This window comes from Pygocentrus nattereri, chromosome 7 (genome assembly GCF_015220715.1).
Source record: "Pygocentrus nattereri isolate fPygNat1 chromosome 7, fPygNat1.pri, whole genome shotgun sequence".
In the NCBI taxonomy this organism is placed as follows: domain Eukaryota; kingdom Metazoa; phylum Chordata; class Actinopteri; order Characiformes; family Serrasalmidae; genus Pygocentrus; species Pygocentrus nattereri.
The window spans coordinates 37,644,205-37,660,104 of NC_051217.1; the positions used below are offsets into that span (position 1 = coordinate 37,644,205).

At 42.8% G+C, this 15,900-nt stretch overlaps 1 protein-coding gene across 1 annotated transcript in view; it reads left to right on the top strand.

Moving 5' to 3' along the window:
• Nucleotides 1-2,117: 2,117 nt before the first annotated feature.
• Nucleotides 2,118-15,900, top strand: part of clmpb (CXADR like membrane protein b) — a 129,771-nt gene continuing 115,988 nt past the window's right edge. The window contains exon 1 of the mRNA XM_017709098.2: nucleotides 2,118-2,683. Coding sequence (XP_017564587.1) covers nucleotides 2,653-2,683 — 31 coding nt within the window. The 5' untranslated portion in view covers nucleotides 2,118-2,652. The remainder of the gene's footprint in view (nucleotides 2,684-15,900) is intronic.

The following is a 15,900-nucleotide window of genomic DNA, read 5'->3' on the forward strand; positions in this document are numbered from 1 at the left end:
ATACACAACATATAGAGAAATGTACACAAAATATAGAGACAATATACATCTTAAAGTAACTTAAGTGACTCAGTGTTATCATTCTTTAAAGTGACTTAGTGTTAATGTGTTATTGTCCATAGCAGAGATGATATAATATATATTAATATAATAATAATGCAGACAAAGTGACTGAGTGAAAATGGTAGTTGAGGACGGACCCATAGCTTCATAGTTTTGCGGTCATAGGCAGTGCAGCTGCTGTACCAGACAATGATACGGCCCTTGAGGATGCTCTCTATGGTGCATCTGTAGAAGTTGGTCAGGATCCTGAGCTGGTGCAGGAAGAAGAGATCTCACAATAGCGTTGGTGTGGAGTGACCAGGTGAGGTCATCAGTGAGGTGTACAGAAACTTCACACACTGTTCTCTCCTCTTCAGCTCCATTGACGAATAGGGCAGAGTGACCAGAGTGATCATCTCCTTTGCTTTATCTCCATCAATGATGAGGCCTAGGATGGTGATGTTATCAGCAAACTTGAAGATTATGTTAGATGTGAGTTTGGCTACACAGTCATATGTATACAGGGAGTACAGGAGGGGGCTGAGCACACATCCCTGGGGAGCCCCTGTGCTCAGAGTCAGTGTGGAGGAGAAGCTGTTCCCAACTTTCAGCACCTGAGGTGGAAGTCCAGTATCCAGTTGCAGAGATGAGAGTTCAAACCCAAGTCTGTGAGCTTAGGAATGAATTTGGTAGGGATGATTGTGCTGAATGCTGAGCTGTAAAACAGAGTTCTTACACAGGTGTGCTTTCTGTCCAGGTGTGTGAGAGCAGTGCATATTGCTAGGGCAATGGCATCGCCTGTGGATCTGTTGGAGTGGTATGCAAATTGATGAAGGTCCATGGTGGCTGGAAGTGTTAAGCAGATGTGAGCTTTGACCAGCCACTCGAAGCACTTCATAAGTGTCGATTAGTGTACCAAAAACAGTCACAATTCATTTATACTCGTCCATTTTCCAGCCATTCTTTGTTCCTCAGAAATAAGCAGGATGTTACTGTGTCTTTAACCTCTTATTTTCCAGGGTATATTTTGGTTTTTCCATCTGAATTTTTCGTGGCCAAATCATAAGGTAAATTATTCAGTAACTGCATGAAATAAATGCAAATTATTTTATTTATTTATTTATTTTTGATGAAGCTCCCCTCAAATTAACAGAACATGTGTTTTATGATCTAAACATATTGCTATATGCTTACAGTTTACTGCTGAAAGCCAAAAATCTCAGACGCTCTTTGTATTTTCTTATAAAAATTACTTTTACAGAGCAGATCACTGAAGAGACGCCATCTGTTTATAGCTTATAGCCCAGATTTGTGGGGAAATGGGTTCTTTCAGTAGAAAAAAAAGTTCAGCTTCTTTTATTATAAGGGTTTAAAAATGCCATCACCATCTATTTGACTGATAAGAAGACAGTTACAGCCTCATACGACGCCCAGCTTCTGAATGTAGCTTGTGAAATATGAAAGCTATGAAGAATATGACGAAGTGCGTTTTGGAACCACCGGTGGTCTCATGGAGTTTAAGAGGCTACGACTGGTGCATGTTAATGAGCTCTGTTCTTATTGGCTGCTTTGTCTCTGACACATGGTGTGTATGGTAGTTTTGTGATAAAGTCTTGGCTTATAATGTGTTTTAATCCTTTCATGGTGGAAGGATGCAAGAGGGATGTTCTAAGGTAAAGTTTTCCCTGAAGAAAACTTTTTTCCCCAGATTTTCTACTATTTTACCATCATCAACATCAAATATTACATACATAGGTTCACTGGTGGTTTTGGATAGTAAATAAAATGGATATATTTGTGTTTCAGACATTGTGACCCCTGGTTCCCATCACCACCACTGCAAAGGACTCTGAGTCAGTATGTTTGTCCATAAATGAACCGTTTCAGCAAATGACTTCTGTTTTCGTCTCAGTTGAGAAATTGTGCAAATTTGGTTGGGGTTCCCCTGTAAACCACGATAAAGAGTTTCTCGGAGCGCCTCGCGTCACCTGACGGTCCGGACTACCTGAACCCGAGTCCTCCCTGAGCCACAGGACTGCAGTCATTGGTCTGCGGCCCGAGACTCGCGTTATGTCATGACGCACGACGTCAAGTAAACTGCGCGTGCGGTGCTGCGCTCAGCTCTCTTCTTTAAACGGCGACCCGCGTGCGTCCTACACCGCGCGGACTCTCCGGACTCTAGAGGTGTCCACCCTCCGGTCTTCACTCCCTGTCGGGCATTCTTGTGCATCGCACGCGGACATCACCTACACACGCACGCACGCACGCGGAGGAGACCGCGCCGCGGTGTCGGGAACCCGACACCCAGAAACTTCGATCCCCGACCTTCCCAGCCGAGCCGAGCCGGCCCGGCCCGGATGGATACGTGGCGGCTCTCGCGCCTCTGGTCCGTCTGTAGCGCGTAGCTATGCGGGGCTCGCGCGCGCCTCGTGCACGTTTGATGCCATTTCTTTGTTGTCTTTGTTGAACTGAACGTTTTTTTGGGGAGGGTGCTGCTGGCGCGCGCGCGCGCCTGAGTGATCGTGTTTTGTGACTCGCGTGAGCTCGCACGCGCCGGTTTCACCTCGAGCCCTCCTCAAGGAGCCTTCACCTCCTCCAGCGCGCGCCGTGATGTCCGCCCTGGTCCGGTCCCTGTTTCTCGGTAAGTGAAGTGACTGAGTTCCGCTGATAATCAATAGGGGAGGGGAAGGGGGGGCTAGACGTTTCGGCGCGAGAGCACACAAAAAAAGGCAAGTAAGCCTCGTTTAGACAAACAGAACACACCAGATTTGGCGCGTGCTGAGTGTGGCGAAGAGCCAGGCGCTCTCTGGCGCGTTCTAGATATGAGACACATGGAACACCTCTGTGCAACTTGACCAGACACACATGTCACGTGCCAGATGTTCTGGGTGATGTGCACAAGTTGCATAGGGCTTAGAGAGGAGGTGCGAATGGGTCGCGTGCCTTGCCCGTTTTTGCTCGGCATTGCACGAGACGGTTTAGGAGGCTCGTGCGGTGTCGTTGTCTCGGATCCCTCCACGCCCGTGCGAGTCGTGGGGGCTTGGAAAACTGTAGCTGAGCACTGGACTCTGCATGCCTTTGTGTGTGGAAGCTGCCCTATACAGAGATATGATACATGGCAATGTGTGTGTGTGTGTGTGTGTGTGTGTGTGTGTGTGTATAATGTGTATGTATATTTACCATATTTAACAATATACCATAGAAAACATTAATATATGGAAAGCATATATTACTCATATGCTACCTTCACCTTGTACTATACACCGTTTTTGTGCATCATCTCATTACATCATCCTGATGAAGTGGACATTGTAGTAGCAGCACTACTAAATCCTAAGTCCACCCGCATTATAAACTATGCAGTAAAAGCATTGCAACGTGACGTTAATGAAGAAGTTGTTCCCTGACAAAAGAAAATTAAAAAGCACAGGTAACCATAGTGACCAATAAAACTGTATTCAACCGTGTATCAGCCATGCTGTTATCTATGCATATATGTTCAGTGTGATACATATGTACACAACACTGTTTGTCTGTAAATGCCCATGTATCATATTTCCATATGGGGCAAAGGCAGCAACCACCAGCTTTTGATCGCCTAGATGGGCACAGTTGCATCCTCAGTTTTTTCTTTGTTAATTTGGTTTTTTGTTTGTTTTTGGCTGCCCTTCATTGTCTCGTTTGAAAAGATTGAAGATGCGCCAGAGCCTGTCTACCCTGAGGAAAATATGCATGTATGTGAATATGTATACGATTTTCTTAACATTATTGGTGGCTTTGGGAAGTGACCGCTGAGTCGAGGGCACACAAGGATGTAACGTCAGGCTGTGTACGCACCCGTAAACCCCGTTGGCGAGGTTGCAGCGAGGAGCTCGAGGAGGCTGGGGGCTGGTGGTGCCTCCATTGCATGCATTATTTTATACATCTTCGAATGCATTTTGGGTCTATAGTTAGTAATAGAAGGCTGTTGTTATGCATAATGCACCAGCAAAACTTTGCCCACAAATGTTGTTTGGGTTGCTGAAGCTTTGCATACTCAGCTGAGGACCTCTTGAGAGTCTTGTGCAGCTGAAATGCATGCATTAAAATTCTGCGAGTGTGTGTGTGTGTGTGTGTGTGTGTGTGTGTGTGGCGGCGTATGTCGAGAAGGTCAACCCTGCTCTAGCACCTCTCTGACTGTCGGAGTCGATCTGAATGATAACAGGAATGCAAAAGAATTTGATACAGTTTAACTCTGTTGTTTAGTGTGGCTGTGCTGAGCGGTCAGCTCGGGGCCTTAGCTGGGGGGGCGCTGGGTGTTCCAGTATGTTGATGCATGGGTGGGTATAGTTGGAACCGCTTTTAATTAGTATCATGACAGTCAGTGTGAGCAACAGTGTATTTTGTCGAGTGTTCTTGATCTTTTTCTCTACACTCTCATCGATGGATTATTAAGGATTCTTTAGTAAAGGAGTAGTTCTGTCTTCTTGATCGTTCTTTCCCTTGTAAATATGGTTCTACCTAGAACATAGAATAGAGTGTTCGCTGTCTATTGCAGTCAAACGAAGGCCTCCTTCAGTGCTAAAGTTACTTCCAATATTGCCGCATCACTGCTGTATACCTCACTTAAGACTTGACGTGCTTCAGTCATGAACAAATTCACTGTGGCAGTGCCTGGAAATAACTTTATCAAGAGAGCCATGAGTTGAACTCTCCGTTTGGAAAGAGAGAGGGATACAGTCGTAGCTACAGCATGGCCGTGGCTGCAGTCCATCATCTTTGCCCTTTAGCCTTCATCGACCGTATACCCTGGTTTTTCTTTGTGCTGTAAAATAAGTTAAAAATGAACACACAAATAAATTAGCAGAGGAATACTGTGTCAGGATTAAGGCTGGGCGATGCTGAAATTTCCAAATTTTCCAAATCTGTATCACCGTGTAATGTCTTCTGTTCAGGATATGTGATGTCACCCAGCCCTAGTCTTGATCATCTTTGACGTGTTGGACCTACAGTCCTGTGCAAAAGTTTTAACACCCTGGGTCACGTGACATTTTCTTAATTTTCAAAGTGGGAAAATGAGTGAACACACTTATAAATAAGAACATTTTCTGCACATTTTTAAGATATCGCTGCTGTCGGAACAAAACCTCGTATCTCCATTATTGACGTTTTTCAGTTTTTGACAATTTGCAAACGCCTGTTGCTCTTTACGTTTTGTGTACATTTCTGGTACCATTGACTTGCATTAAAAGTAATGTTTTTTTTTTTTTTTTTTTTTTTTTTTTTTTTTCCCTTCTTCTCCTGTAAATTTTACCATTTTGCAGATACAAGCTTTTGTTCCGAAAAACGGTGATGTTTTTATTTATTTATTTAATTAAATATGTTATTAATACATTTTCTGCAAGGTCAGCATGGGGGAAATACAAAAAGTGTATAATGTTCTAAAACGAATTTTTTTGACAGGCCACATTTTCTCTTTCTTTCGTTATTCATGTATCTATCTATCTGCAAATGTATTCACTAATTTAATTATTAATTTTTTTCAAGTTCAAAGGGGGGGGGGTTGGCAAAGCATAAAACGCACCAAAACAGCTTTTTGACAGGTCACGTTTTCTGTTTTTATTTATTTATTTTTTACTCACTTTCTGACTGACTTACTTGTTTATTTCTTCTAGCAGGTTAAATTCAGCAAGTAAGCAGTAATTGTGCCTTAACATGTGCAGACGTGTGTTCTCCGTAGAAGATGTTATTTTCACTTAGAAAACCAACTAAATGCCGTGGCAAGGAGCACTCAGACTTTTTCATGCGACAGTAGTAACAAACCTTTTTTTATAGCAGGATAGAGTTGAAAATGAACGGCTCTCGTAAATAGAATAAAATACTACAATAGGCAAAACAGTATTGAGTAGACTATATTAATAAGCATGAGTGTTTATTTTTTAATTATTAATGTTTTTCCACCCCATCTTAGTCATTTGGGCTGCGTCAACCCTATCCCTTCATAAAACAAAGGGATGTTTTTTTTCATTTTTTGTTCATTTTTTGCTTTGGACTACAGGAATAGGGATTAAATAAAATAACCATGGATAAACAAAAGTTAGTAAGCAAATGCGTCATTTGTCTCTTAGGCTTCATCACGACAAGCTAATAAATAATGTCATTTAGGCTTTTCCACCAGTACGAAAAGCAGCGATGAAGCCGTTTTTCTTAATGTCCCAATGTATGTCTCAGTGTAATGAAATGAGTCTTGCCTCTGTGTTTAGCTTAATGTCCCGAGATACGGAAACCATGTTCATTTCTGCCCGTTGGCTTATTGTGATGTGTCCTAATGGCGGCCGTGTCATTATGGCTCTAATTAATCTTGGTCTACTGTACTCTGCCAGTGCCTGTGTGAAAGAAGCTGAAGGCTGAGTCGATGCTGTATTTGCAGCGAGCTCCAGAGGCTCGTTCATGACCCTGTTAAAGCACATCCACCCAAGCAGGGTCGTTCATGTGTTTGGGGGTGGACGGGGCTTGGGGGTGGACGTGTAAGTATGCATTTGTTTTTGTGAATAATGGAAATTCTTAGGTGGGATAAGTCAGGAGGTTTAAGAAAACAGGATGAAGAGGAAGTAGCCCTAAGAGCTTTCTGCTATAATTAATTGAATCAATAGTCTGTAATAGATGCAATTTCCTTTTGATTTGATTCTAGTCTTTAAGATGCATACAGTTTCTTTAATTCAGTTCCACTGTGGAAAGCAGGACCATTGTGCGGTCAGGAACATTACCCGGAGCGTTCTACTCCAATTGCAAACTTCTTAATCTAAACCAGAGTGCTGCAATCCTAGCAAACCTATATACGATGATGAACGACCTTCTCCTGCGCTCTAACAGAGTGCCTGCCTATGAATGAAGAATGTTAAATGACTGTCCGGGCAGTAATAACAGATTGTAATTCACTTGTCAGCGCCGTAATGGATCGGTAATGAAACACCTTTTCACCCAAAAGTCACGTGATCTCTTCGCTCTCCTGCTGCCTCGGTTTAACCAAGTCTCTCCAAACAGAAAAGTTTAGGTCGCCCGACAACACGCACCCACAGAAAGCGACTGCCGTTACACATTATCTGTTTGAGTCAGGGTGACTGGTAGCAACGCGCGGTTGGTTAAAGAAATGCAGATTCTGGTCCTGCTCTATATTTAGCTGCTAACCGGCGGCAAAAAGAATATCTCAGAAATGTGGAGATGACAGGACGTCGCACACCCAGAGGTTATGAAGTGACATCCCGATGTGTTTGTCCCTGAATCACTGCGATATGCACACACATACATGCACACACCACATCAAGTTATTCAAAGGGTGACTTGTCAACCGCGTTTAAACAAGAAATCTGAGATGGGAAACATCAAAACGCCTTAATGTTGCCTCAGTTCCATAGATCTTTATTCAGTTCACCTTGACTGGTTTCTACTGCAAGGACAGATCTGTCTGTGTATCTGTATGTCTATCTGCCTCCTTGGCTCCCCTGGTCAAATGACATTTTGTTGATTTTTCTAAGTGACCACACGAGTAAATGCATCTATGGAGAAGACACTTCTGCACAGAAGCACAGTTACTGTTTGCTGAATTTCACATAAAACAATACATCAAATGTGCAGAAGATAAGGGACTTGGCGTTTTTAAGTTTGTTCCCTGTCGAGAATGTGTTAACTTATTTTTGCTTAGAAAATCAACAAATGTAATTTGACCATGGGATTTGAAGCTTGCATTCGATGCCATCCATCCATGGCCTGCTTATTTAATTGGCATGAGTCGTTACGATTCACTAAGTGCATTGGAAGTATTTTTCAAAATGTACACATAAATAAGTCACTTTGGTAGTAGAGAAGAAACGTATTCATACATTTTATTTGCTATTCAAAATGAAATGAGCAGGGAAGCTACACACAAGTTTACGTATTGTCAGTAAATCTAAAAAAATGTTGGCTTAGGGACTGTTTTGTCATACAGTGCCCTGAATGTACCTTTATCCCTCCTGCTGGTATTTTACAAATACATTTTAGGCTGAAAACTTTCAAAACTATTGTAAAGTAATATTTTTTTTCTGCATAATTCAATCAGTGAGTTGTTAAAGTCTTCCACATGTCTGAGTCATGAGTCTGAGATTTTATATGCAATGTTGATAAATAATAAGAGCTATGCATTGGAAGGTTCTTCAGGGAAACTGTTTCTTACGTGTCTCTGCTGTTGTTTTTTTTAGCGTAGCTGAGAACTTTCTCCATGAGGGTTGGATGGAGCTTTGTTTACTGAGTATGAAATGTTTGGTTGGAAATTGTAAATAACGTGCACATTTTCTCAAGTTGGCTCGAACATCTGGCTTAGAAGTTACTCGGACATTCCTGAGGTTTTCCATGAGGTCTGTGCCTGGACCAAAGCACGCAAAGGCCATGTAACTGAGAGCCTTGGAACAGATATTTCAGACCTCTCTGAGGAAGTTCTAACGAATATACCAGGTAAACTGATCCAGTGCTTCTGATATGCTTCATATATGTTTGACCTTTCTTTTACGCATATCAGCACTCTGATGGGTAGAACACTTGTATCACTGTCTCTCAATGACGGACAGTCTCAGTGTCAGTGCAGTGTATTGCTGGCGTCTATATGATGGGCAGGTTGTCTGAAGCTTTAATTAGGCTGGTGCTGCGCTACGTGTAACTGTCACGCTCTGAAGGACGGAGCTGTCTGTCATGCTTTGCTGCTGATTTAAGGCAACTTCTGTTTAAAGGCTGTATTTGAATCCAAAACCTTGTCCACAACAATCATGCCAGAAGAGTTCATGTGCACAGTTTAAATAGACGAGCAGATGGACTGGGATTTCTGAAAACCTGCTTTATAACAGTGTCTATTGTAGGACAAAACGATACACTATACAGATAAATTTGAAATGAATTGAATGTGCACTGATTTGACAGGGCTGGTGTTTCTGTAAACACTCTTCAGCTTTCTTTTTGTGTAGGAGGGTTATTTCAGCAGTGCAGATGCTTCTGATAAACAGTTTATCTTTTATTAAGAGACAGTGTAAATAGTATTGTGAAAGAAGGAGATGTTGAACATTTTCACGCTGTGCTCTCTACTCCACTGGCACAATAACTTCATTAAGAATCCAAGTATATTTGTTATACCAGAGACTTCTGCGGTCAGACTGAAGGAAGGTCAAGTAAGTGAAATTTGTTTTCAGCTTTATAGGCCTTTCAAACAGTTAATATTTTAATTCTGTGAACTGTTCTTGCATATTGTTAGGTGTTAAATTATTAAATATAACTTCCCCCAACTAGAAATAGTCCATATTATCATCATTATGAGCAGAAATCCTTTATACGTTTGTACAAAGGCAAATGAATACAGTGTGCGCTCTCTGACTGAGAAATACCAAAGACATCCAAAGTAAACTAGAGTCAGCGTTTGAGTTGCTTTTGAAGCTATAAATCTTAATTTTTTTTTTCAGGCCCGACTGGCTTAATTACTCCCAGATCATTTTGTAGCAGACGAACAGGAACTGCCTATTTTCTTTCACGGCTAACCTTTGACAGATGCTTGTGAACGGTTCAGGTTTACCATAACTCGTACCAGATGTGTCACATGCTCTCAATGAAGCAAGCTGAGCTTTCTTTCATAAGTTCTTGGTCATGCATGGAAAACCCCACCTCCACCACGCCATCCGCCCCTTGATGCAACACGAATTTCCAGGTTTATAAAGTGGTCTGCACCATTGCCAAGCCCTCCAGGATTGGCTTATCGCCTCTGCCATGCCTGTCTGCAAGCGAAAGCGAGTCGGATTTCTGCATTATTTGTTGCAGTAAATAACCATGAAAGTCAATGGGGCAGGAACAATTACCGAGCCTTTTTTTACTCAGTGGCGTACAATTCCTGGAAACCTCTAGCGCCTTCCCCAAAGCCTTCAACGAGTGTAAACAGTTTGATGAGGGTCTTCACAGAAGCGCTGAGATTTGCACAAAGACAAACAGCGACTCGAGGCAACATCCATAAAGCACAGGCTGATCATGCCATGTTTATCATGATGTGTTCTAGCCTGGCTTTTATCTTTTGGCAAGATGGTTCGCAAAAGAGTGTAGACCCCAATACCTGATGAGATCAGTGCCCCACAGTGGTAACGCTGCTTATCAAATAAACAAGATCAATTAAGTTCTTAGCTATTCTAGTTAACATTGAGTGGAATCCTTCTTGAAAGTGAGTCTGCTTTACATATTTAGGATGAATGAATGCTGTCATTCTGCTCACTCGCGTTGTGCTGTCAGGCAGGCACGCATGCTACCAAGTCTTTGTCTGGTTGGGAACAGGCAGACAGGGAGGAGGCTGGCACGCTTGTCTATTCATGGCTCAGGCAGCTTTTGATCTGTTCTCCCTCTTTGGAAATAAGGTGTATTTCTGGTTCCCTCTGAAGGTAGAGTGATTTGCCCGTACAGGAAGGGGAGAACAGAGCACAAAGAGATTGAAAAGGAACGATAACTGAATAGGCATCCGCTGTTGGGAAAGTATACCATCTTGTCAGATCCAAGCAGCTCGCATGTAGCTCATGGATACAAAGCACATGAGACACCAGGGATTTGCATTTCTGTCTTGGAGACAGATGCTCTTTATATGAGCTGTAAGGGCACATAAGATTTGGCAATAGTGCTGTTTGGCGGTTGCAATGCCCTGAGAATGCTGAGAGGCTTCCCTGTCACCTGAGCCTCATACCAGCCCAGCATGGGGTTATCACAGTGTCACGAGATGATGGATCATCACCGTAATTGCACCTTCACACGTCACACGTCTTTACTGAGGGTGACTTGGCGCAAAATTGTTTATTCAGCAGCATTTCCCTGAGGTAAGGCATAAACCCCTTTCAGACCAAGACATTGTCAGTGTCGTCCAAACGCACATTTCCACCTCTCGCTTGCTGCTGAGCTTTCTCATGTTTCTCTTTGCGTTACACGCAAGAGGCCTCATCTGCCTATGAGGATATCAAGCCCAGATGGTCTTGTGTTTTGGCTGTTCAGTGTTTTCCTAGAAGAGGCATGGAGTGACTCAAAGCCAGGTATTCTGTCACAACAAGAGCACTGGTTCAGCCTAAGGCTCCGAGACCAACTCTGAGCAAGCTTGTTTTCTCTCGCACCGGGATGTCTGTAATGCATCAGAGAAGTCTTTGTTTTCCTTCGGTGCTAGTTGAATTGAGTAGCACGAATTGATTACAGATAGATAAATATAGTTTCTGCCATTTTTCAGCATGTAGGCATCTCGGTGGAGATGTCTTTTGTTTTCTTCACTTTCCTTTACTCCCTGTTCTGGAAGTGCATGACCCTGGAATGGAGGGGAAACATTTGTCTGTTTAGACACCTACTGCACCTTTCAATTTGAAACAGTCTATTTACTCCACTGGCAGTCCACTCCATTAAGTGTTTTGATCCTGCACACTCTGTTGTTTCCCTCCATTTGCTGCACTGTCCAGCTGAAGCAGTCCCACGCTAGAGATTATCCTCATCTAGGGACATACCCCAGTGTTCATCCTGTAGTCATCCACTCCTTTACTGGTTCCAATTTCTTTTCTTGGCCCTGGAGACAGCCTTGGTTAGGACAGGCTGAAATTGTAACCTTCAAGAACTAGAAGTAGAAACTGTAGGAGCAATATTGCAGTACCAGCCCTACCATGAGATTTGGGCGAGGTAATGATTCAGCATACCCATGAGCTATGATTTTGTTCAACTCAATAAAGTTAGCTTACTAGTGTACCCAGGGTAGCAGTCTTGCAGTTTTATGTGACATAAGCCATAATGGTTGTTGTCTGCTTTGGTCTGTGATGATTCTTCTCTCATTTAAGTTCCCTTAATGGCTCTTTATGCATTTTTAATTCCTAGGAGCTTCGTTATTACTTGTTATTCCTTGTGTTGGCCTATGCCTAAGAGCTTTTTTCTCATCAAACTTTAATAACTGAAATTCTGAGATGCATGTTAAGTGAGATGTTTAGCACCCACGTTTAAGCTCTTCCGCTTTTATCAGGCTTGGCTAAAGAATGGCATAATTATCAAACTCCAGTGACAGACATTTGTCAGATTCATACCAGAGGAAACCAGTGTAAATCAGGCTATCGCTGATTGATTGCAAAGCTGCCTGCAATTAACTCTGTAACGTGGCTGATTACACCAATCTACAGCACGTCAGCTTAACGGAGTGTCTTAACCTTTAAACCAGCCATCCGCTGCATGTGCTTGCTGGAAGTAGTTCATGTTTGCATAAAAGATTAAGTCTCTCAGTCAGGTGATTTTGCCATCATGAAACAGCCTCTTTTTCCTCTGTTTATTTTCCTCCCACTCGGCTCTCTGGAAACCGTTCCAGAACAGATGGCACCACCACCTTTGTTTTTTACGAGTCGTTAGACTTGACTTGTTGATGAAATGGAGACTTTCCGCCACCCTTCCCATGCAGATGTGTATCTTTATGGTTTAATGTATCATCCGTGTTGCTGCATGCACCTCTGCTGCCTCCATTAAATTTTTACCTTACGTGGGAGCGGAGGCAGCTGGGATGCTGGAGGGCCCAGCATGTAAGCTCCCGATACGGGTGACACACAGCGGCATCGCTAAAAGGAGGACAAACCCAAGGCCTTTCGGTTGTTATCTTGCATGACTGAAACACACAGGCTCTGGCCTTGAGACTGTGCGGCGGGGGCCTAGCAAGTCCTAGCAGGCGCACGGCACCTCTGGGAAAAGAAGCACATTAATTCCGTCCTTTTCCCAAGTTCCGAGCTAGCAGCCGTATTTGGCGCAGATGCTGCCTTTCTCCCACTAGACACTCCATTGTTTAGTCATAAGCCCTTCCCTCTGTATTCCTTGCTGGCTTCATTGCCTCATCCTTCATACAGAATTACTGTCTCTGTAAAACCCAGAGAAGGCAGAGCCAGCAAATGCATGCCATTTGTGGTGTGTTTTTGAAAGGTATGTTTTGGGAGTTGGCATATCCTAAAATTCCAAGGTACTCGACGAGTTTCAGTAAGAATGCTCTGCTTTTTAGAGCTGAAGTGCTTATGGTTTTCTGTTATCCTCTTGGGGGGCGTTTTGTCGCTTTGTCAAGAAGCGATTAGCATGCCGTGCTTAATTTTCTGCCATATTTCACAAGTGGTTTGCACTTGAAATTGGAAAAGCACACATAATTCTGCTCTCCCTGTCATTTTCAGAGGGAAAGGGATGGGGAGTGTTCATATTTGGCATGACTCGCTGTCTTTGTTCCAAGGTTGCTTTGGATGAGAAACTGGCTACATCTGCAGAATGAAGTTTTCAGAGCTATTAAATTGTGGACTTGGACTGCCCAAACCTTAAGCCACACTTTAAGAACTACAGTGCACTTTGTCACTGCTGAGGCTTGTTGATATATTATCTTTGCATCTCCCATAATATTTATTTTCAGGGCATAGCGTAATATATTTGAGGCAGTGCACAACATGGACACAAAAACAATCCTATAGTCTTGCCGGTTGTTAAAAAGCAAACACCTGCAGATGCCAAAAGGGCAGCTGCTTTCATAGCAAGTTAACCTTTCTTCTCGGATGCTCTTCTGATGTTGAACGATGTGAAGGTTTCGTCTATTCGCTAGCTTTGAGCTAATGAGGCAATTAAGCCCATCCTAGCGTGGTGAAGAGGGACTGGTGGGGGGAGAGAGACAGAGGCTGCTGTCTCAGCAAACAGCAGTCCTGAGTGGCCGTCGAATGGCCTCTGAATACATAACAGGGTTTCTGCTGGGTGCCACACGCTGTCAGCCGTTCCCTCTTTGCACTCACATGAGCCTAGCTAGCTGCACTAGCTGCGGGCTGGAACATACTCGCTGACCCTCCATCGGCTGGGCTATTATGGCTAATCTAATGTAGCACATTTGGCAGGTTCTCCTTTTCATTAGAGCTGATAGATGTGTTATAGTGAAGCCATTTGCAGTGAATGGTGCAGTGCATCTGGCTGAAGTGGTTAGCTATATGGACCAAGCCTTGGAGGCTGAATGTATTATGGACACTAAGTTCACTAATTTAACAAGATATGGCCCTCTAGGAAACTCCAACTAGGTCATAATCAGAATATTTGATAACGTTTTATTTGCGTAGTCCAGTCAGTGTTTTGAAAATGTTGGTGTATAATTTTTGTAAAAACAATATTGATATTACATTCACATCTCCTTAGACCTAAACTTTATTCATTCTAACAGTTAAGCCCAGCAACTTAACCCTAGGCTAGTCGTCACTTGGCAGTGGGCATGGTCACCTTAGGCTCATGTATGCCTGCTCCAGATCATTCCATTCTAGTGGTCAGTGGTTTTTGATGGAGATTATACCAAATTTATTTTATATCAATATTTTAAGTGTAAATTTTACTCATACTCCAAATTTCTGCTAGTTATTTGAAATCATGCAGTTCTATTGTAGTCAATTTAATTTTCTCAGTTGACGCAAGTCGTCTTTGCATGTTTTGGAGTTTTTATCTGATTCTTTATATAGAAGTCTTTTATTTATTTATTTATTTAGTTTACAAATAGGCCGATTGATTTCCACTAGTGGAATGGCCAGTAGCGGGCCTGTAGAAAGAGGTTCATTTCTCAATGTTTCGTTGGTGAATTTTGAGGTCAGTCATTTCATCGTGGACCAAGAATATTCCAAAGGCAGAACAGTAGAGCCAAAAAAACTTATCAGTTCCTGTGCAGATTGATGCTAGATGCATCAAGAAGTTTCACAGCAGTTGTATGCTACTCTGTTTTTTGACACAATATTTTTTTGTACTTCAGTTATTCTTCCATTGATGGGACCTAAAGCAGTAGAGCCATTTATTGGCCTGCTGAGAGCATATTCACACTGCCCACTCCTGCTGAGCTTCACGGTCTATTCTGGTCTTACTTGGATGGTTTAGCAGCGCTTTACTACTTCCTCTGAAGGCTGTCCTTGGGCTTGTGTACTTGGCCATTCATGAGCATCTGACCCAGGTAAAATCAGAGCACAGGCTGCTGAAGAGATTCAGCTCAGCTGTGAGTGTTTACTACATCCTCATTCTCCTCCGTCAATGATTTATTCATACGGCAGCTAGGCCTCGCCACACTTCAGAGACCAGCCTTAGCCACAGGTAAACGCTGGCATCCTGTGCGTCAATTGTACAAAAGAAACAGGATTTTTGTGTTGCTTGCATGCCGACTCCCCTCTGGAGGGAAGCCCCTCTCATGTTGTACCGTGTTTTTCTCTATCAAACAAACCAAGGTGAGATCAAGGGAGCGAGAGCAGTGCAGCTATATATACAGCTCTGGAAAATTCAGTTTCTCTGATTTTACTATTTATAGGTTTTTGTTTAAGTAAAATGAACAATGTTGTTTTATTCTATAAACTACTGGCAGCATTTCTCCAAAATTCCAATTAAAAATATTGTCATTTAGATCATTGATTTTCTGAATCAAAGAGTTCAGAAATCAGTATTTGGTGGAATAACCCTGATTTTTAATCACAGCTTTCATGTGTCTTGGCATGCTCTCCACCAGTCTTTCACACTGCCTTTGGGTGACCTTATGCCACTTCTGGCACAAAAATTCAAGCAGTTCAGTTTTGTTTGATGACTTGTGACCATCCATCTTCCTCTTGATTACATTACAGAGGTTTTCAAAGGGGTTCAGGTCTGGAGATTGGGCTGGCCATGACGGTCTTGATCTGGTGGTCCTTCATCCACACCTTGATTGCCCTAGCTGTGTGGCATGGAGCATTGTCCTGCTGGGAAAAAAAAAAACAACAAAAAACAGTCCTCAGAGTTGGGGAACATTGCCAGAACAGAAGGAAGAAAGTTTTCTTCCAGGATAACCTTGTATGTGGCTTGATTCATGCGTCCTTC